At 38.6% G+C, this 16,117-nt stretch overlaps 3 protein-coding genes across 9 annotated transcripts; 2 read left to right on the top strand and 1 right to left on the bottom strand.

Moving 5' to 3' along the window:
- The first annotated feature begins 342 nt into the window (after window positions 1-342).
- LOC109169280 (4-coumarate--CoA ligase-like 5) lies at window positions 343-3,057 on the top strand. The gene is made up of 5 exons (XM_019318153.1): window positions 343-1,700; window positions 2,144-2,289; window positions 2,419-2,486; window positions 2,648-2,750; window positions 2,850-3,057. Exons 1-5 carry the CDS (start codon window positions 473-475, stop codon window positions 2,961-2,963), a joined length of 1,659 nt encoding a protein of 552 aa, XP_019173698.1. The 5' UTR covers window positions 343-472; the 3' UTR covers window positions 2,964-3,057.
- A 1,170-nt stretch (window positions 3,058-4,227) lies between these two features.
- Window positions 4,228-10,541, top strand: LOC109169254 (large proline-rich protein BAG6-like). 4 transcript variants are annotated; one of them, XM_019318114.1, is made up of 18 exons: window positions 4,228-4,413; window positions 5,023-5,184; window positions 5,480-5,597; window positions 6,073-6,168; window positions 6,277-6,395; window positions 6,489-6,557; window positions 6,671-6,835; window positions 6,914-6,983; window positions 7,073-7,218; window positions 7,659-7,823; window positions 7,907-7,978; window positions 8,068-8,191; window positions 8,330-8,524; window positions 8,611-8,687; window positions 8,769-8,900; window positions 9,333-9,857; window positions 10,100-10,243; window positions 10,331-10,541. In XM_019318114.1, exons 2-18 carry the CDS (start codon window positions 5,056-5,058, stop codon window positions 10,397-10,399), a joined length of 2,415 nt encoding a protein of 804 aa, XP_019173659.1. In that variant the 5' UTR covers window positions 4,228-4,413; window positions 5,023-5,055; the 3' UTR covers window positions 10,400-10,541. The 4 variants fall into 4 exon arrangements, with proteins under 4 accessions (XP_019173659.1, XP_019173661.1, XP_019173660.1 ...); XM_019318116.1 differs by having other exon boundaries at window positions 4,229-4,413; window positions 5,034-5,184; window positions 8,360-8,524; XM_019318115.1 differs by having other exon boundaries at window positions 4,229-4,413; window positions 5,034-5,184; window positions 8,342-8,524.
- Window positions 10,542-11,039: 498 nt separating this feature from the next.
- Window positions 11,040-15,940, bottom strand: LOC109169253 (polyadenylation and cleavage factor homolog 4-like). 4 transcript variants are annotated; one of them, XR_002052207.1, is made up of 7 exons: window positions 15,381-15,940; window positions 14,562-14,663; window positions 14,221-14,487; window positions 13,380-14,063; window positions 11,984-12,928; window positions 11,349-11,811; window positions 11,040-11,250 (listed from the first exon to the last, which is right to left on the bottom strand). XR_002052207.1 is itself a non-coding variant. In XM_019318110.1 (7 exons), the coding sequence occupies exons 1-7, from the start codon at window positions 15,729-15,731 to the stop codon at window positions 11,206-11,208; spliced, it is 2,937 nt and encodes a 978-aa protein (XP_019173655.1). In that variant the 5' UTR covers window positions 15,732-15,938; the 3' UTR covers window positions 11,040-11,205. The 4 variants fall into 4 exon arrangements, 3 of the variants coding, with proteins under 3 accessions (XP_019173655.1, XP_019173654.1, XP_019173656.1); XM_019318110.1 differs by having other exon boundaries at window positions 11,349-11,897; window positions 13,386-14,063; window positions 15,381-15,938; XM_019318109.1 differs by having other exon boundaries at window positions 11,349-11,897; window positions 15,381-15,937.
- Window positions 15,941-16,117: the final 177 nt, after the last annotated feature.

Here is a 16,117-nt window from a genome sequence, read left to right as displayed (position 1 = left end):
GGGAATGATACCCTTATTTTATTTGGGTATGAATTTTTTAATTAAGCGGTATTTGAAATCTATAGTAGTATTCTAAAACCTATCAATTAAACAATACCAATCACTTTGATACCTATTCCTTAGAGTTAAACTTGTCAATCAAACACATCCTTAGTTGTGACTTTGTAATGTGATATTTGGGTTGGAGATGGTATTAGGCTCTTACTACATGATTATATTTTGATTTTTGTACATTTTTCTCGCGTACTTAATGCTAATTTGCACGTGGGTGGCGTGCCAAATACATATTTGCGAAAAGTCACTTAATCGCAACCGTTTGTCTTCATAATGCTCTGAATTCACGGTCACGATGCAAGTCAAAAGTCAAAAGATCAGTCATAAGACAGTGAACAGTGAACTTTAGCCACCTCCATTTTCTTTCCAAGGTTGATAAATTTGTCATCTTTGTGCTCGCTCACATCTGTACTCAGCCATGGCTTCCCAGATCACCGTCGACTCACGCAGCGGCTTCTGTACATCCAACTCAACTTTCTACAGTAAGCGGAACCCTATCCCTCTTCCGTCCACCCACTCGATAGATGTGACGACTTTCATATCGTCGCGTGCCCACCAGGGGAAGATTGCCTTCATCGACGCCGCCACCGGTCGCCAGCTCAGCTTTTCCGACGTTTGGAGAGCAGTGGAGTCGGTGGCGACGTCTCTCTCCCTTGACATGGGCATACGTAAGGGTCACGTTGTGCTTCTACTTTCTCCCAATTCCATCTTCTTCCCCATCATCTGCCTCGCCGTAATGTCCCTCGGCGCCGTTATAACTACCACTAATCCACTCAACACCCCCCGCGAAATCGGCAAACAGATCTCTGATTCGAAACCGGTTCTCGCTTTCACTGTTACTGAACTTCTCCCAAAACTAGCCGATTCGAATCTCCCTGTGGTGCTCATCGGAGGAGATTCCAGTTCTACACCGAAAACCAACCTGAGGATCGTGAGTAGACTGGAAGAGATGATGAAAAAGGCGCCGAGTCAGACTCGCTTCAAAGAAAGGGTCACTCAGGACGACACGGCGACTCTCCTGTACTCCTCCGGCACCACCGGGGCTAGCAAGGGTGTGGTCTCCTCGCACAGAAACCTAATCGCGATGGTCCAGACGGTGGTTGGACGGTTTAGGTTAGACGACGATGAAGAGACGCAAACCTTCATCTGCACCGTGCCGATGTTTCACATCTACGGATTAGCAGCATTCGCCACCGGGCTATTAGCTTCCGGGTCGACAATTGTGGTGCTATCCAAATTCGAGATGGATGAAATGCTATCAAGTATTAACAAATACCGCGCATCGTATCTCCCACTGGTGCCGCCGATTCTGGTGGCGCTAATCAACTTCGCCAACTCGATTAAGAACAAGTACGATCTCAGCAGCTTGAAGAAAGTTCTGTCTGGTGGTGCCCCTTTAAGCAGGGAGGTGATTGAAGGTTTTGTGGAGAAGTACCCGGGGGTGACAATCCTGCAAGGGTATGGATTGACGGAGTCGACCGGAATTGGGGCGTCGACTGACTCGTTGGAGGAGAGCCGGAAGTACGGAACGGCGGGGTTGTTGTCTCCGAGCATGGAGGCGAGAATTGTAGACCCCGATAGTGGGGAATTATTGCCGGTGAACCGCACCGGTGAGCTGTGGCTCAGGGGACCCTGTATTATGAAAGGTATGCGACGTGGACTTCCACTGATAAGTTGTTCAATTATTTGACCACTTCAACAACTACTCCAATCCCTACTTTTTCTATTGCTTTATTATTCTTGTTTTATTTTATTTTATTTATTAATTTATTACACAGTATATCTTATTCTTTCATTTTATTAATTATTACGTGGATGAATGATGATGGTCCATTGGTCCCCGGCCTATACACAGTTTTGAAGAGAAGCCCAAGCCGCCATATATATAAAATAATACTCCACTTGAATGCTTATTTTCTGCATAGTTCAAGCTTGTCTAACACATAACATGTATTTGAATATCAGTGTAAACCTATATCTGCACCTTGGGATATAACTAACTAACTGTTGCACTTGAACATATATATATTTTAGATGTTTTTTTTTTTTGTTCTTAGATATTTATTATGTAGCTATATGGTGCAAACAGGTTACTTCAGTAATGAAGAAGCTACGGCATCAACACTAGATTCAAACGGATGGTTAAGAACTGGGGATCTGTGTTACATTGATGATGATGGATTTATATTTGTGGTTGATAGATTAAAGGAGCTGATTAAGTACAAGGGCTACCAGGTATATATTAAATGTTTCGTTTCTCATTATATGTTGTTGTCAGTACAGTACTCATTTGTTCACTCCAGACCACTTAATTAGTTTTAGTCTGTTATAGTATATGGCAATATAATTATATTGATTTTGTAGGTTCCTCCGGCAGAGTTGGAGGCTTTGTTGCTAACTCACCCTGAAGTTGCTGATGCTGCTGTTATACCGTAAGTGTTCTAACTTTACACAATGCAATGCGATCTAGAAATTTTAATATGCATGCTAACTTCACCATTTTTCTCATCTTTTGGGTGATTATAAACAATTAATGTGGTTGTTACGTTTTTAACGAACTAATGAAGGAGTTTGTTATTGCTTGAAATTTAAGGTTTCCCGACAAGGATGTTGGACAGTTTCCAATGGTATATGTGGTGCGGAAAACTGGAAGTAGTATCTCAGAAAATGCAGTCATGGATTTTGTTGGCAAGCAGGTAACAGAACTGAGCTAGTGGTATATATAGATTTTTTATCCATGCAATTCAATGTATTCTTCAATTCCTCACTTAAAATTAAAATTGGGTGCGGTTTAGGTGGCTCCATACAAGAGGATAAGGCGAGTGGCATTTGTAGCTTCCATCCCCAAGAATCCTTCAGGCAAGATACTAAGGAAAGATTTAATAAAGCTCGCCACTTCTAAACTATGAGTCATTAAAGTTTTGCCATATGCGTGGATTGGACATTTTTCTGTTATGTAATAATTTTGATATGTAAGCAATAAATTACAGTTTTAAGATTTCATCCTTTCTGTTGTTGTAAAGGCTACTAGTGATCTTTTAAATATTGATCATAGTCAAGGGACCATTTCGATAATTAACTCATTAAATATTGATCATAGTTATTATTGCTGGATGTTATTAATTCTTGATTGTTACACCGTACTATAATCTTACCCAACATCTTGTTCAAGAATTTGTCAATTTATGGCTAGACTAGAATGGGTAAAGTTGTTTTGCTCCGCAGATTTAAATATGGGACATGCTCTTGTGCTACAATCTATAATTATGGAGTATAGTTTGTAGGTATATGTTGTTAAAATTCAAACCTTGTTCTTTTTCTTTTTCTTTTTTTTTTTTTAAACAACCCTTTTTCCATGTATATTATTCCCTCAAATCAGCTATTTAATACCGATTTGTTGATTATTTAATAGGAGTGTTTGGTAAATGATATCCACCACTCCTAAATCCTAATTTTCTTTTTGATATGACACATGGCGTTTCAATTCATGACATTATTAATTGTTATAAGCCATGTTATGATAGATTTATGTTATGATAGATTTCAGGTGGTGAAGGGTATTCTTTTAATCATAATATATATATATATATATATATATATATATATATATATATATATATATATAATCATAATCAAATGTGAACTAGATTTTTCGTAATAAGTGTGGACTGTAGACTAATTTGATGCATCAATCTTTGATGATCAATAATTAAAAATGACGGGGTCAATTTTATAAATATTAGTATAAAAGAATTAAGTTAGAGATTCTATGCATAATGCATCTATTTCTTTAATAATGTAATAAAACTAATTGGATTGTAAAATGTAAGAATTTATATTTTTTAAAAAAATATAAGAAGCCCATGAACATATGTTCACGGCTTAGGAAGTCTATGAACACTAATTAGTAATTTTTTTTTTGAAAGCCACTAATTAACAATTTGTTTACATGTTTAACTTAGATACATAATTTTTGAGTCGGTCTTCACAATGCAATATAATCTCTGCTTCAAACAATTGTTTAATAGATAATCATAGTTAAAAAAAAAAAAGAAAAAAAAAAAAAAAAAAAAAAAAAGATAACCATAAATTTAGAAGCACAGTGAATTACTCGGCCCGTAAGATAGCAAATGTCCAAAGTTGCGTATAATCTAGAATTCTAGATCCTTCTGGAACTATTAAGTGTAGCCAGCCAGTAGCTGGCGCCTGGCGATTTCCTTGAAGCAGACGAGAGTCGCTGCAGCACATTTCTCCTCTTGCCCTTTCTCTACGTCAAAAATCTGGTTGGTTACGTTTTAGTGTTTGAACGAAAATATCAATCGCGCTTCAGTCTTCGATCTTCTCTCCTCTCCTGTATAGGTAACTTCCTTCTTACTGATGCTGAGCTTCATGTTTAAGATGCACATTACAATACCGAGCTCAAAGTCTGAATCCTTTTTTTCTGTCTTGATCTGAGCTATATTCCATTCCCTCAACTAAAGGTTAATTCAACATTTATGCTGCTTGATCAGTCAACACTTAACATTTAGGTTAATTCAACTTGATCAGTCAACACTTAACAGTAGATGTAACTTTTGCTCCACGGTTTATGCTGCTTTAATTTACTTCCCCATTTCCACGAAAATCAATGCATTAGTATATGTTCGGATGTTCAGTAGTATAGTTCTTTCATTAAAAATTAGTATATCTTCTTCTGCTGCTCATGCTGGAAAAAAAAAAAAAACCAAGGATCTGAGCAGCAGTATTGTTAACTAAGATTGGTTCCTCTGAGGTGCAACTAGAAATCTTGTTGTATTCTTAGCATTAGCTTTGAAACCCTTCCATACTTAAGATTGCTGTTTTTTGTTGGATGCACATTGTTTGATTCCGTTGTTAATAGTAAATTACTAGAATTTGAAGTGTTTTACTGATCATTTAAACAAAAGAGGTCTGTGCCTGCTTTTGTTTACTTCTCATTGACTATAACAGTTGTTTTCCAGGCATTAATTCTTTTCAAGCTACATGGCAGACCAGCATCCATCTGCGGATCCAAACACAAGCAATGCTTCTGGAGGAGTTTCTGAATCATCAATTAAGATCAATATCAAGACCTTAGATTCGCAGAATCATGTTTTCCATGTGGACAAGAATGTAAGTTTTATATTTCTGTCTCTGAACAATTGCTAACTTGTATGTATTGTGGTTATATAGATAATGTCTCAGAGGAGCGAGTAGTTGAGACTTTTGCATAAACTGCACTATCTCTGTCCTGCCTTGTCTAGAATATGAAATACTGGACATTTGACAGATATAAATGTTGGTTTAATCATCTTCTTTCTTATCAATTAAATTAAGAACTGGTTAGATTCTTGGAACACTTCAGTGATTGTAGTTCAGTCTGCATAAATTCTACAATCATTTTGTATTTGTTTTCTTATGGTTTCAGATTCAAGTTTCTGCCTTGAAGGAGAAAGTAGCTGCTCAAACTGGTGTCCCTGTAGTACAGCAGAGGCTTATTTTTCGGGGGAAGGTTTTGAAGGATGGCCACCTCCTTTCAGAATATCGTATCCTACATATTAGTAAACAGCAATGTTGCTGGATTTCTTTCAAGTTGTTTCCAAAACCTTTTTTTTACACATAGCATCAATCTATGAGATAATTTCAGATTTTATTCATTCTATTTGTGTCTTTAAGGTGAAATGTTCCAGTTGCTTTGGGAGAATTGTCTAGGAGAAACTAGATATTTGCTCCTATTTCTAAGCTTTATCCTATCTGTGGGAATACTTCTGTTCCAAAAGGAACGACCTAGTTTATTGTGATTGGGGTTAAAATTTGTGATCTCTTTGGGTATTGTGTCTCAATCACATTTTTGTTGAGTATAGTATATAATATATGCTCTTTAACCATCCTGTGAAAGATTTTGCCTATAGTATTACTAAGTGTTTATAATAGGATGACATAAATCCTCTCATGTCCGTATAACCATTTCTGCTTTATTGATTATCTTCATAGTTTATTTAGAAGCCTTGACTTTCATAGATTTGGAGAATGGGGATGCATTGCACTTGGTAAGAGAGCTGTCCCAGCAACAATCCTCATCTGGTTCCAACACTACAGAGGCTACTGCACCTAATGGTATAATAGCTAATAATTGCTTATTTAGTTATTTTACAGCTTCCACTTTGACCACTTCTGTATTAAATTTTTAGAGATTTTATTGAATAATTTATTTTTGCACTCTAGGACAAGATCCAACCACTGGTGCCTCACGCAGCCGAATTGGGCAAATTTCGCATAGTGTTATGCTAGGCACTTTCAATGTTGGTGATCAAGGAGGCGGTCTTGTTCCCGATCTAAGTCGGGTGTGCATTATAATTTTCTTTTCATTTTCTACTTTTGCCTGTGTGTTTATATCTATTGAGAAAAAAACATTTCATTATTCCATTGCCTTTTAGGTTATTGGGGCAGTTTTAAACTCTGTTGGAATTGGGAGCCAGATTGGTGGCCAACATCCTGGCGTGCAGGTTATTGTTTTTCTCCCATTGTTTTACAGTTACTAGATTGCTAGTGATGTAAATATATGCCCATATTAGTATGTGTGTATATGAGTTCAGTTGGTTTTATGGTTTATGAACAGGTTACTGCTCCCACTTTTGCTTCACAAGGAAATGAAGCAGCAGAAGGCATCCAAAATAATCCTGGTGCTCGAAATCAGGCTGGAAATCAACTGCCTGGTCAATCTTTACCTCAAGCCATGCACATCCCGCTTGGCGCAACAATTCCAATTCCTTCACTTAACTTGGTAGGAAAAAAAGTTGTTTCATTATTTTTTGGTGTATGATGTTACTGATATGCTTACATGTTCTCTCTTTTGTTTTAGCCCATACCTGATTCTTTGCACACACTGGTTGAATTTATAAAGCGCATGGAGCTTGTGTTATCACAGAATGGTAATTTTCTCAGTTTGCTTCTCTTACTTTGATCTTCTGAAATAGCTTCCTGAGAAGCTGACAAGCCTTTCCTTTTCTTTGTACTCCAGATAATCTACAAAACCAATCACCTATTGATTCTTCAAGAGTAGAGTTGCCTACAAATGCTCGTGGTCTTCCAACTCCTTTGGCATTGAGCACTGTTTTGCGACTTATGGAGCATCTAGTTGGCAACCATGTTGTTTCAGCTCTATCTGTAAGACATTTTGATCCTAGTGTGCCACCTTTTTGTAAAGCTTTTACATAGGACTCTTTCATGATTGTGCTCAGTGTGTTCTTTCTGTCTGTCTGTTGTCAAACTACAATAATCATAATGCGCACATGCTGCTACTTTCCTCTGTTCATCATATTTTGTAAAGAATTAACTTTCACCTAGTTTTGCTATTTTCCCTTACTTTTATTTGCTGTTTACTATCAAGTGTGCTTCTACTCTAAATTTTATAGTGAATGATTCTAGTACAATGTTACCTTTTCTCAAAAATTGCTTTGGGTAGGGTATTGTTAATCAGTTGGCTTTCTTGGGTGTTATGTATTTCCCTTTTCTCCTTTACCTTACCTCCTTCTTCTTCTTCTTTTTTTAATAAATTTTTTAGTTTTTGTTTTCTTTCTCTTTTGTAATTCGCTTCAATTTTGTAGCGCATTGGAGGACGTTTGGAGCATGAAAGTGATTCTACTGATCCTACAGTAAGAGGACAAATAAGGATAGAATCTGTGCAATTAGGTCTTGCAATGCAGCATTTGGGTGCTCTGTTCCTAGAGCTTGGAAGGACAATATTGACGTTGCGAATGGGACAATCACCTGTATGCCCTTTAGCATGTCTTGTTGTTCTGTTTTTATGGAAGCAGGAAGGAAATTGATTTAGAACTTTCATGTGTTCTTGCAGGCTGATTCTTCAGTCAATGCTGGTCCTGCGGTTTACATTTCTCCATCAGGGCCAAATCCTATAATGGTTCAGGTGTTTTGGCAGTGTATCTTACTAATAGTGTATTTTTATTAAGCTGTTAGTATTTAAGTTGATCTCATAAGTTCCTTATAATGTTGCAGCCTTTTCCCGTTCAAACCAACTCTCTTTTCTCTGGCTTCACTTCTGCTCCATCCAATCCAGGAGGGTTCAACCCTGTTGGGATTAGCAGTGCACCAAGGAATGTAAATATACACATACATACTGGTATGGCTCATGTTTTGGTTGTAAGCTTATTCATTTTTGTTTCTTTCCTTCCCTTTTTTGGAGGGGAGAGGGCCAGGATTCAAGATGTATATTGTACATCCATCTGGTTCAACATATCAGGATTACTTTCTTAATTAGGGACATCATTGGCGCCCATCATTTCTGCAGTTGGTGCCAGGGCAGCCAATGGAGATGCAACTCCAGGAGAGCGTGCTAATAGAAGTGGCTCTGGTGGCTCCAGTCAATCAGGGGGTGTGCCTGAAATTAATAGTTTTGCAACAGATGTACCAGCAACAGACACTGTTACTTCACTCCCTGGTGCTCCACAGCCTGGTATTGTTTAAAGATTTGGTTACTATCTGAGTTGCCTATTTCTTTGCAAGCATGCTATGTGCATTCTAAAGTGTTTTAATTTGAAGGTCAATCTGAAACTGCAACCATTGAAGAGCCACCTGTCAGTTCTGGTTGTGAAAGTCGAAGGACTGAAGAAAGTCAGGTCTGTAATAATATGATTTTCTACCCTGATTGCTTCTTGTAACTTACCAGGACTGATTAACTAATTAGTAATTATTGTCAGATTCAAGTCCAATCTCAGCAAATACCAGAAGGGCCTTCAAGCAGTTTGGCAGGCAGCTCTCAGGGAATTGATGGCTCTAGTAGTTCATTACCTGAACCACTTGGATTGGGGATGGGAGGTTTGCAACTGAAAGTAAGGATGCCTTACCCCCCCCCCCCCCCCCCCCCCCCATATATTTGTCTAGTTCTGTTGGGTATGTAGATGAAGGAAGCTTTCAATAGTTTGTTATTATAAGTTGGATTAAAAATTGGTTATGAATCGAACACTCGAAAGAAAGGGGAAACCTGCCTAGTTAGAGATGTTTGAACTGCCAGCTTGATTGGAAAACACCTTCATGATTGTGATGCACACAATAACCTTCAGTCTTTCACCTTTCATTTTCTTTAGCAAATACAAGTGCACTCTTCTAACAAAGCTTAAGCAGAAAATCTTACAATTTCTGATTGAAATTACTAAAGTTTTATTGGTGTTTAATGTACCTTGAAAATTAGGATTATGTGGTTCTTTGGTTGCTTATATTTGATGTTGTATGCTTTTTCTTTCTTGGTGTACTGGTGAGATCAGAAGAAAATCAAGCAGTCACAAGGAAAGGGTGGCAACAGTGCAGCTACCCCCTGTGCAAATTCCCTGCCTTCAGTACGGTTCTCTCATTCAGCTAGGGAAACTCTGGAGAGTACAAACTCCAGAGGAAATGACCAATCTGGCATTGCAAATGCAATGTCACAAGTTCTTCAGAGTCCTGCTTTAAACGGTCTATTAAGCGGGGTCTCACAACAAACTGGGGTTGGTTCTCCTGATGTCTTCAGGAATATGTTGCAGCAATTTACTCAGAGCCCAGCAATGATGAATGCCGTCAGTCAAATGGCTCAACAGATCGATACTCAAGATCATGGAAGCATGTTTGCTGGATTGGGTGCCGGCCAGGGTGGTGGTGTAGATTTTTCCAATATGCTTCAGCAAATGATGCCACTTGTATCCCAAGCTCTTGGTGGTGTTTCAACTGCAACTCAACAAGCTCCCCTAATGGAAGTCGGGGCAAATGAAGGTGGTGCAAGGAGAGAAACAATACAAACTGCTGAAAATGCTCAGGTTTGTACTTGTCAACAAAGATTACTTCAATGACGATTGAGGGCTTACATACTCATTGTCACATGATACTACTGTTGTTGTATTCATAAGATTGTGCCATTACAGCATGCATGATATATTGATGCATTTTGGGAATTTTGTGTAAACATATTCTGCATATGGAGCTGTGTTTAGATTCCATGTGTAATCTGCTTTAAAAGGTTATTACTCCTCGAATCTGAAACATTCCTTTGTTTAAACAGAGTGGCCTCCAAGAGGTGGCTCAAAGGATAGAACGTAACAACTCACCCGTAGAGATATTCCGTGGTGTAGTTGAAAGTGTGGCTCGCGGGCATCATAATGGGAGCCTTGTGAATCATTTGTGCAATACAGAAGGCCTTGCAAATGTGAGTATATTGGATAAACTACTAATGTACCCATTCTTAATTTAAGCCATCAGTTGACTTAATTACACTATTGGATTGGATTGGCAGGAATTTATGGAGGTGTTGCGTCGTGATATCTCCCAACGACTTCAAGACAAAACAGGAAAGGACCACTAGGAAATCGTAACAGTGTGTCATTTATCTTCACTGCCATGGGATCAGCTTCAGCCAGTGTTATCTTTTTCAAACAATTTTGTAAGAAATTACGAATATTAAACATTACATCTAAGAAATTACGAATATTAAACATTACATCTAAGAGATATTTTATGAGCCAAGAAAGGAAAAAAAAATGTCAATTGAACATAATAGAAGTGAAAATACCATAATACAAATATTGAAACCACTTGAGAAAATTGAGTGACTTATTACTCTGTATTTGAACGTTCACTAAATACAGGTATGTCATTTTTGCATAAAGAAAGACTAGCCAGCCAAAAACAAAAGCCATATATGTCAGCGCAGTTGCTAGTTGAAAACACACATCCAAATATTCATTCGACTTTCAAATTTCAATAATCAACTTTGAGGGTTACTCAACGGTCTCTGTTCTTCATCAGAGTGATCGCTGGCTCTCAGCAGTAGTAGTCACAGAACACATCCTCCTGCAAAAAACTGCTAAGCCAAAGCAGAAAATGGATTATATATTCCTGAAACAAACTAAGGCTTTGAAACAACCTTGATTTCCATTCCGACAGCCTATCAAAGGACATTAGGAAACAGACTCAACCAACACTGACCATACAGCAAATTTGAATGTGATAAGATAGACATGCCGAGAGAAATGTTGCAAATCTATTTTGTAACCTTTTTGTGCAAGAAAATCTGACAGGTACAATACGATCTGTACAAGTACATGAATCAGGCATGTTAACCAACAATTATGGACCCTTACAAATCACCTACAAGCTGATCTAAATAAGCTAACTGCGCATTCGTTTCCTCAGACCTCCATCATCTGTATAACCCTGTAGATAAATTTGAGTAAAGAGTTTTATTATTGACCATGAACCACTTCTACTCTAAAGTTAATACTTCAGTGGAACTTATTTCACATAAGACTCACCTCATCATGTTTTTTGGAAGCCTCAATGCAACTGCTACTAGACTCCGACCTGCATTTTGCATGCACAATGGGACCTAATTGAGACCTATCCATCTCAGTTGTTGACCCAGTTGGTGCATTCATGTAGACAGCCCCCCTGAACATCCATTCCTCAGTCTCATCACTATAAAAATCATCAAAAGGCTCACCACATAAAGCACAAGCATTCTGCTCATCATCTGCAGGAACAGCTAGTTCATCATCATCCTTCTTCTCCACAACATCTTCAAGAGGTAGAAATCCAGGAACTGCATCGGTGCCCAATGCCTCTGCACTACTGAGCCACATACTAAGACTTACAAACCACTTACGAGAAGGATTATGCTTGCGGTTTTTAGATAGCCGGTTCTTGGTTACATGCCAATCCATGTGACTGCTATGAGCATCTTGGGATTTGAATCGAAGACCACATGTTGTGCACTGCCTAGGAAGGGCAGAGTATAGAGCAGTTATTGTTGACTCATGACGCTCCTTTAGGAGTTCCATATTGAACTCAGTGCCCACAGAGTCCTAAACTTTGTATCACAAAGGTAAGAATTTTTTGCAAAATTAACTAAACAGAAAGTTTTAACATATAAAAGGAAGGAATATAATACCTCAGGAGGAGCTTGATTTGATAATGAAATCAAGCCTTGAGCCATCAAAGTGTTGATCAAATTGGAAAAAGTACCACCTTGGGGAGCACTTTGAGTGACTTGACCAGAAGGTTGAAGTGTAGGCATCATTTGAGGTGCAGCAGGAGTTGGAACTCTAGCTATGGGTGGCAAGGCTGCTCCAGTGAACTGCAAAGATGTATTTGGGATATTCACCATAGGCAGAGTAGATTGCACACCAGATACACCCTGACCTTGTGGAGTGTAGCCATAATTCGACGGTGGCATTAGAGTATGAGTTGGAACTGCCATTGCAGCTGGTGGAACCTTATTCTGTAGAACATCCTGACACGGCAACTGTGGTTGTGATAGAGAAATTTGTCCAGACCTTTGATGATTTAATGGGACTGCACCAGGATGTTGAACAGGCAAACGAGGCAACTCAAACTGTGGTCTGAGATCTATATTATCAATACGTCGCTCATTCAGACCATGATTAGCAACTGTATTCATAGCATCAAACTGATCCCTTATCTGTTTTTGAGGTGGGATCATAGACGTTGAATTTAATAACTGAGAATTGTGCGTGCTTATTGTGGGCCATGCACCAGTTGAAAGCCCTGTGTTAACTGCTTGAACATCCTGAACTGAAGAGTTAAAACCAGGATTCACTCTTGAAGCAACACTTGGGGGCCTCCAAAATTTTCCATCTGCAGTTGTTAAATTTCCAACTAAATGAAGCTTTTGCTCACCCACTTTAGTTGAAAGTCCAGTTCCTGAAAGACGCATTGAGGGAGCTCTTCCACCTCCTTCAACCCTAATATGGTGATGGGATTGCTGCGGGAAATCTTGTGGCAGAAACTGAGGTTCTTGACTATAACTTGGAGCTGAAATAAGAGATGCCTCCTCATAGAATCCTGGAATCTTACTAGTTATCCCTCGTCCAGACTGCAGTTCAGAAATTAGTTTTCAATAAATATTCTCTTTTAGGACCAAATAACATTTCATAACAGCAACAATAACAGAAAACAAAAACAAAACGCAAACGATAGTATTTAAGCCTCGAGTATCAAATGAATTGGTGAAAAGGCACCAACTGCCAACTCTATTCCTGTACTAGGTTTTTCTCATTTAACTATTTTTCTTGGCCATATAACTGAAACAGTTAGTGATGACAAGAATAGTCTCCCAAATGAAATTTATCAGGGTGTAAAAAACAAAAGGAAAAGAAGATCAAAAGATCATCACTATCGCAGTGTTCTGCACAGGTTACGGCTTTGTGATAAAAGTTAAAAGACAATGAAGATAATTTAAAAGCAAGGTATAGAAAACAAAAATCAATGCAAACGTAGGTAAACCATACAACAATGAAGTCAATATCATCCACATTGGAAGAGACCTTAACTAAAGAATGCTGGGCCTGATCTGGTAAGCTCCTTCTGGAATCATTGATAGCAGATACGGCTTGAAGAGAACCAACACGGGGTCCGGTTATAAATCTCCCAGATGGTGGCATAGATGATGAAAAATCATTACGCCGACTAGGATCTCCAAGTGTTGGACTCATGTCTTCCCAATTAAATTCTTCCTCTTCAGTATTTTGCCATGTTTTAACACCTACCCTTTTGCCGATACCATTTGCATCTGGCTGACCAAGCTTATGATGATGATAATTAAATGTTTTTTCCCTTTCATCTATTCCATATGCATCAATCAGAGCTCTAGGTCCTTGAAGGTCAACTCCTTTTTTGACATTATATGAAACAGAGTTTTCCAACCGCTGACTGCTATCATCATGTAAAAGATTTCTGTGCCAGTCAATTGTCTCATCATCTCCGGCCATTACTCCATTAAGCCCATAATCTATTCTAGAATGAGATGGTGATGGCCTTTCAGAAATTTGTGGAGAACTTTCTACAGCAAAATCATCAACTGGTGGTGAGAGTGACCTTGCTCGTCCCACACCAAAAGGAGAAGATGACCGTACAGTCCTTGCAGCTGCAGTAGGAAGCAATTTTACAGCATCTATGTCAGAAGATATAAGTCCGGCACGACCAGTAGAGCTCAACTTTTCAGCTCCTACCTGCAAAGAGTTTTACCATTATAAAAGATTTTTCAGTTGTTAGTGTAGAACTCAATTACATTAAACTACTTTTTAGCTAAGAGTTGCAAACCTATTTCATACCATGCATCTCAATTACACTGATGCAGAGGCTGTTTTGAGGGAATTAAAAACTTACAGCATTTATAGTTGAATGCCCTACTAATTGTCTTCTCGCTTCCAAATATTTTGGATTTACATGTATTCCATGACCTGGCCGAGAAGATTCAGAAGCTCTCAAGTTGGTCAAGCCAGAAGATTGATGGCTTGTGGATGGGGAAAACTGGAGGCAAGCCTCAATCTTGCGGAGAACAGATGATGGGAAAACTGTTGACCAGGTACCAAATAGGTGGCGCAGGGCAGCAAACATGTTGGGTTGGACTTGTCTGTAGGCCTCACAAAACACCTAAGGGAATACACATACCATACTGATCTTAAAAGAGTGTAACGCTGTCAATGGACATGATTTAAAATACTCACCTCAGGCAAACGGGCAGAGATGTGCCTTATATATTCCCTGCCTATATTCTTTACAATACTGTCAAGAAGGTAAAGAGATGGCAATTTCTGCTCAACTGGGGCCTGAAGACAAATTTGAGAATTAAGTAAAAAGAACTGCAGAAAACTAAAGCACTCTAAAGCCTATAGAATAAGATAGTGAAGGAAGAGATAAATAAAAAAAGAAGCATCATTTGCAGTAAAGGTTATTACAAGAATGCAGTTGATAAAATTGTTCTGAACCAACGTGTCAACATTCCAGTCTTATCTCAATCAACAGCCCAAGAAAAATGCTTCAGGCATAAAATTATGATTATGTATCATTATGAACCAATTTAATGACCAAAGAAATACCCAAATTAATATTTAAGGCACATCACTGGAACAGCAATTGCTGAGATATTGAAGAATCATCTGCTGCACCCCTTTCTTTCCAGGGGGATCAAGGTGAAAATTATTTACTGCTTGGTGTGTTTCCACAAGAAACAGTTATATTTTAGCTACCCATGACTCTTATATGAATACATGCCCTAAACTTTATTTCCCAAATTCGTGATTCATGATGCATATAATACTACGAGTTTGCTCCTGCTTAATTCAGATGCCTTACTGGACATGTAGTCTTTTGTTCTCATAATTTATTTACTTTTTCCCTTTTGTGCCCAACAGAGATCAATGATAAAAGACCAAAAGTTCAAATTGCAAATTTCATCTTTCTTAAACTATAATACAATTCAAAAAAAAAAAAAAAAGGGAACAAATTCCAATTTTACAGCATACAATTACACAGCAAATACGGACCTCCAGAATACGAGAACAGATTGCATTCGCAATGCCCTGGCTGTGCTCTCTCTGCTCCCCAGCAATTATGGTTAGTTCAGTAATGATAGGCTTCGAATTGAAAGTCAAGTCCGACAACACAATCTCATAAAGCCTCACAACCTCATCCATAGTAGGAGGCGAAATGACACCATCTTCCGAAGAAACCCTAACCTCCTCATCTCGCTCCTTCAACATGGCCTTAAACCGGTCGAGTATTGAGGGCGGCGCGGACTTTGAAGCTCCCGCAGATGTATCGTTTGACATTTGCTTAGAGCTAGCGAAGCTGCCTCCAATGGCCGCTCTAGGGTTCTGCAGTCTTGGTTCGTTCATTGAGTCGATAGGCGATAAACAGATAATAAAGAAAAACGAATAGAAGATACTCCGCAAGTTCAGAGTCTCTACTGCGTAATGGTTAGGATTTTGAACCACCGTGCACGGTGGCGATAGCGGAGGAGAGATAAATGGCCGTTACAGCCCATCCGATTCAGAGAGGGGTTTAGAGTATAGACTATCGAAACAGATATCACCGACGTATGGATTGGCAAAGCACAAAGGCGTCAAATCGTGGGCTCGGGCCTCCGATTCTGGTAATCTGGGTCAAAATTATGACAATTTGCACATTTGATCCTTAAAATGATAGTGTTTTGTGAATCATGTCTTTAAGTATATATCCCTGCCGTTATAACTTTTGTTATCTTTCCACATTATTATTACCA

The sequence above is a fragment of the Ipomoea nil genome, unplaced genomic scaffold, assembly GCF_001879475.1.
Source record: "Ipomoea nil cultivar Tokyo-kokei standard unplaced genomic scaffold, Asagao_1.1 scaffold3267, whole genome shotgun sequence".
NCBI lineage: Eukaryota > Viridiplantae > Streptophyta > Magnoliopsida > Solanales > Convolvulaceae > Ipomoea > Ipomoea nil.
This window is presented reverse-complemented; position numbering and strand designations above follow the sequence as displayed.

Excerpts from the sequence above, each read along its gene's own strand:
- LOC109169280 (XM_019318153.1), top strand. The coding sequence starts at position 473 with ATGGCTTCCCAGATCACCGTCGACTCACGCAGCGGCTTCTGTACATCC. Across the intron at positions 2,290-2,418 it reads TTAAGTACAAGGGCTACCAG|GTTCCTCCGGCAGAGTTGGA; the intron begins GTATATATTAAA and ends TTGATTTTGTAG. Across the intron at positions 2,487-2,647 it reads GCTGATGCTGCTGTTATACC|GTTTCCCGACAAGGATGTTG; the intron begins GTAAGTGTTCTA and ends TTGAAATTTAAG.
- LOC109169253 (XM_019318109.1), bottom strand. The coding sequence starts at position 15,731 with ATGAACGAACCAAGACTGCAGAACCCTAGAGCGGCCATTGGAGGCAGC. Across the intron at positions 14,664-15,380 it reads TCTGTTCTCGTATTCTGGAG|GCCCCAGTTGAGCAGAAATT; the intron begins GTCCGTATTTGC and ends ATTTGTCTTCAG. Across the intron at positions 12,929-13,379 it reads CCCAGCATTCTTTAGTTAAG|TCTGGACGAGGGATAACTAG; the intron begins GTCTCTTCCAAT and ends TCTGAACTGCAG.
- LOC109169254 (XM_019318114.1), top strand. The coding sequence starts at position 5,056 with ATGGCAGACCAGCATCCATCTGCGGATCCAAACACAAGCAATGCTTCT. Across the intron at positions 7,979-8,067 it reads CAAATCCTATAATGGTTCAG|CCTTTTCCCGTTCAAACCAA; the intron begins GTGTTTTGGCAG and ends ATAATGTTGCAG. Across the intron at positions 8,688-8,768 it reads GAAGGACTGAAGAAAGTCAG|ATTCAAGTCCAATCTCAGCA; the intron begins GTCTGTAATAAT and ends AATTATTGTCAG.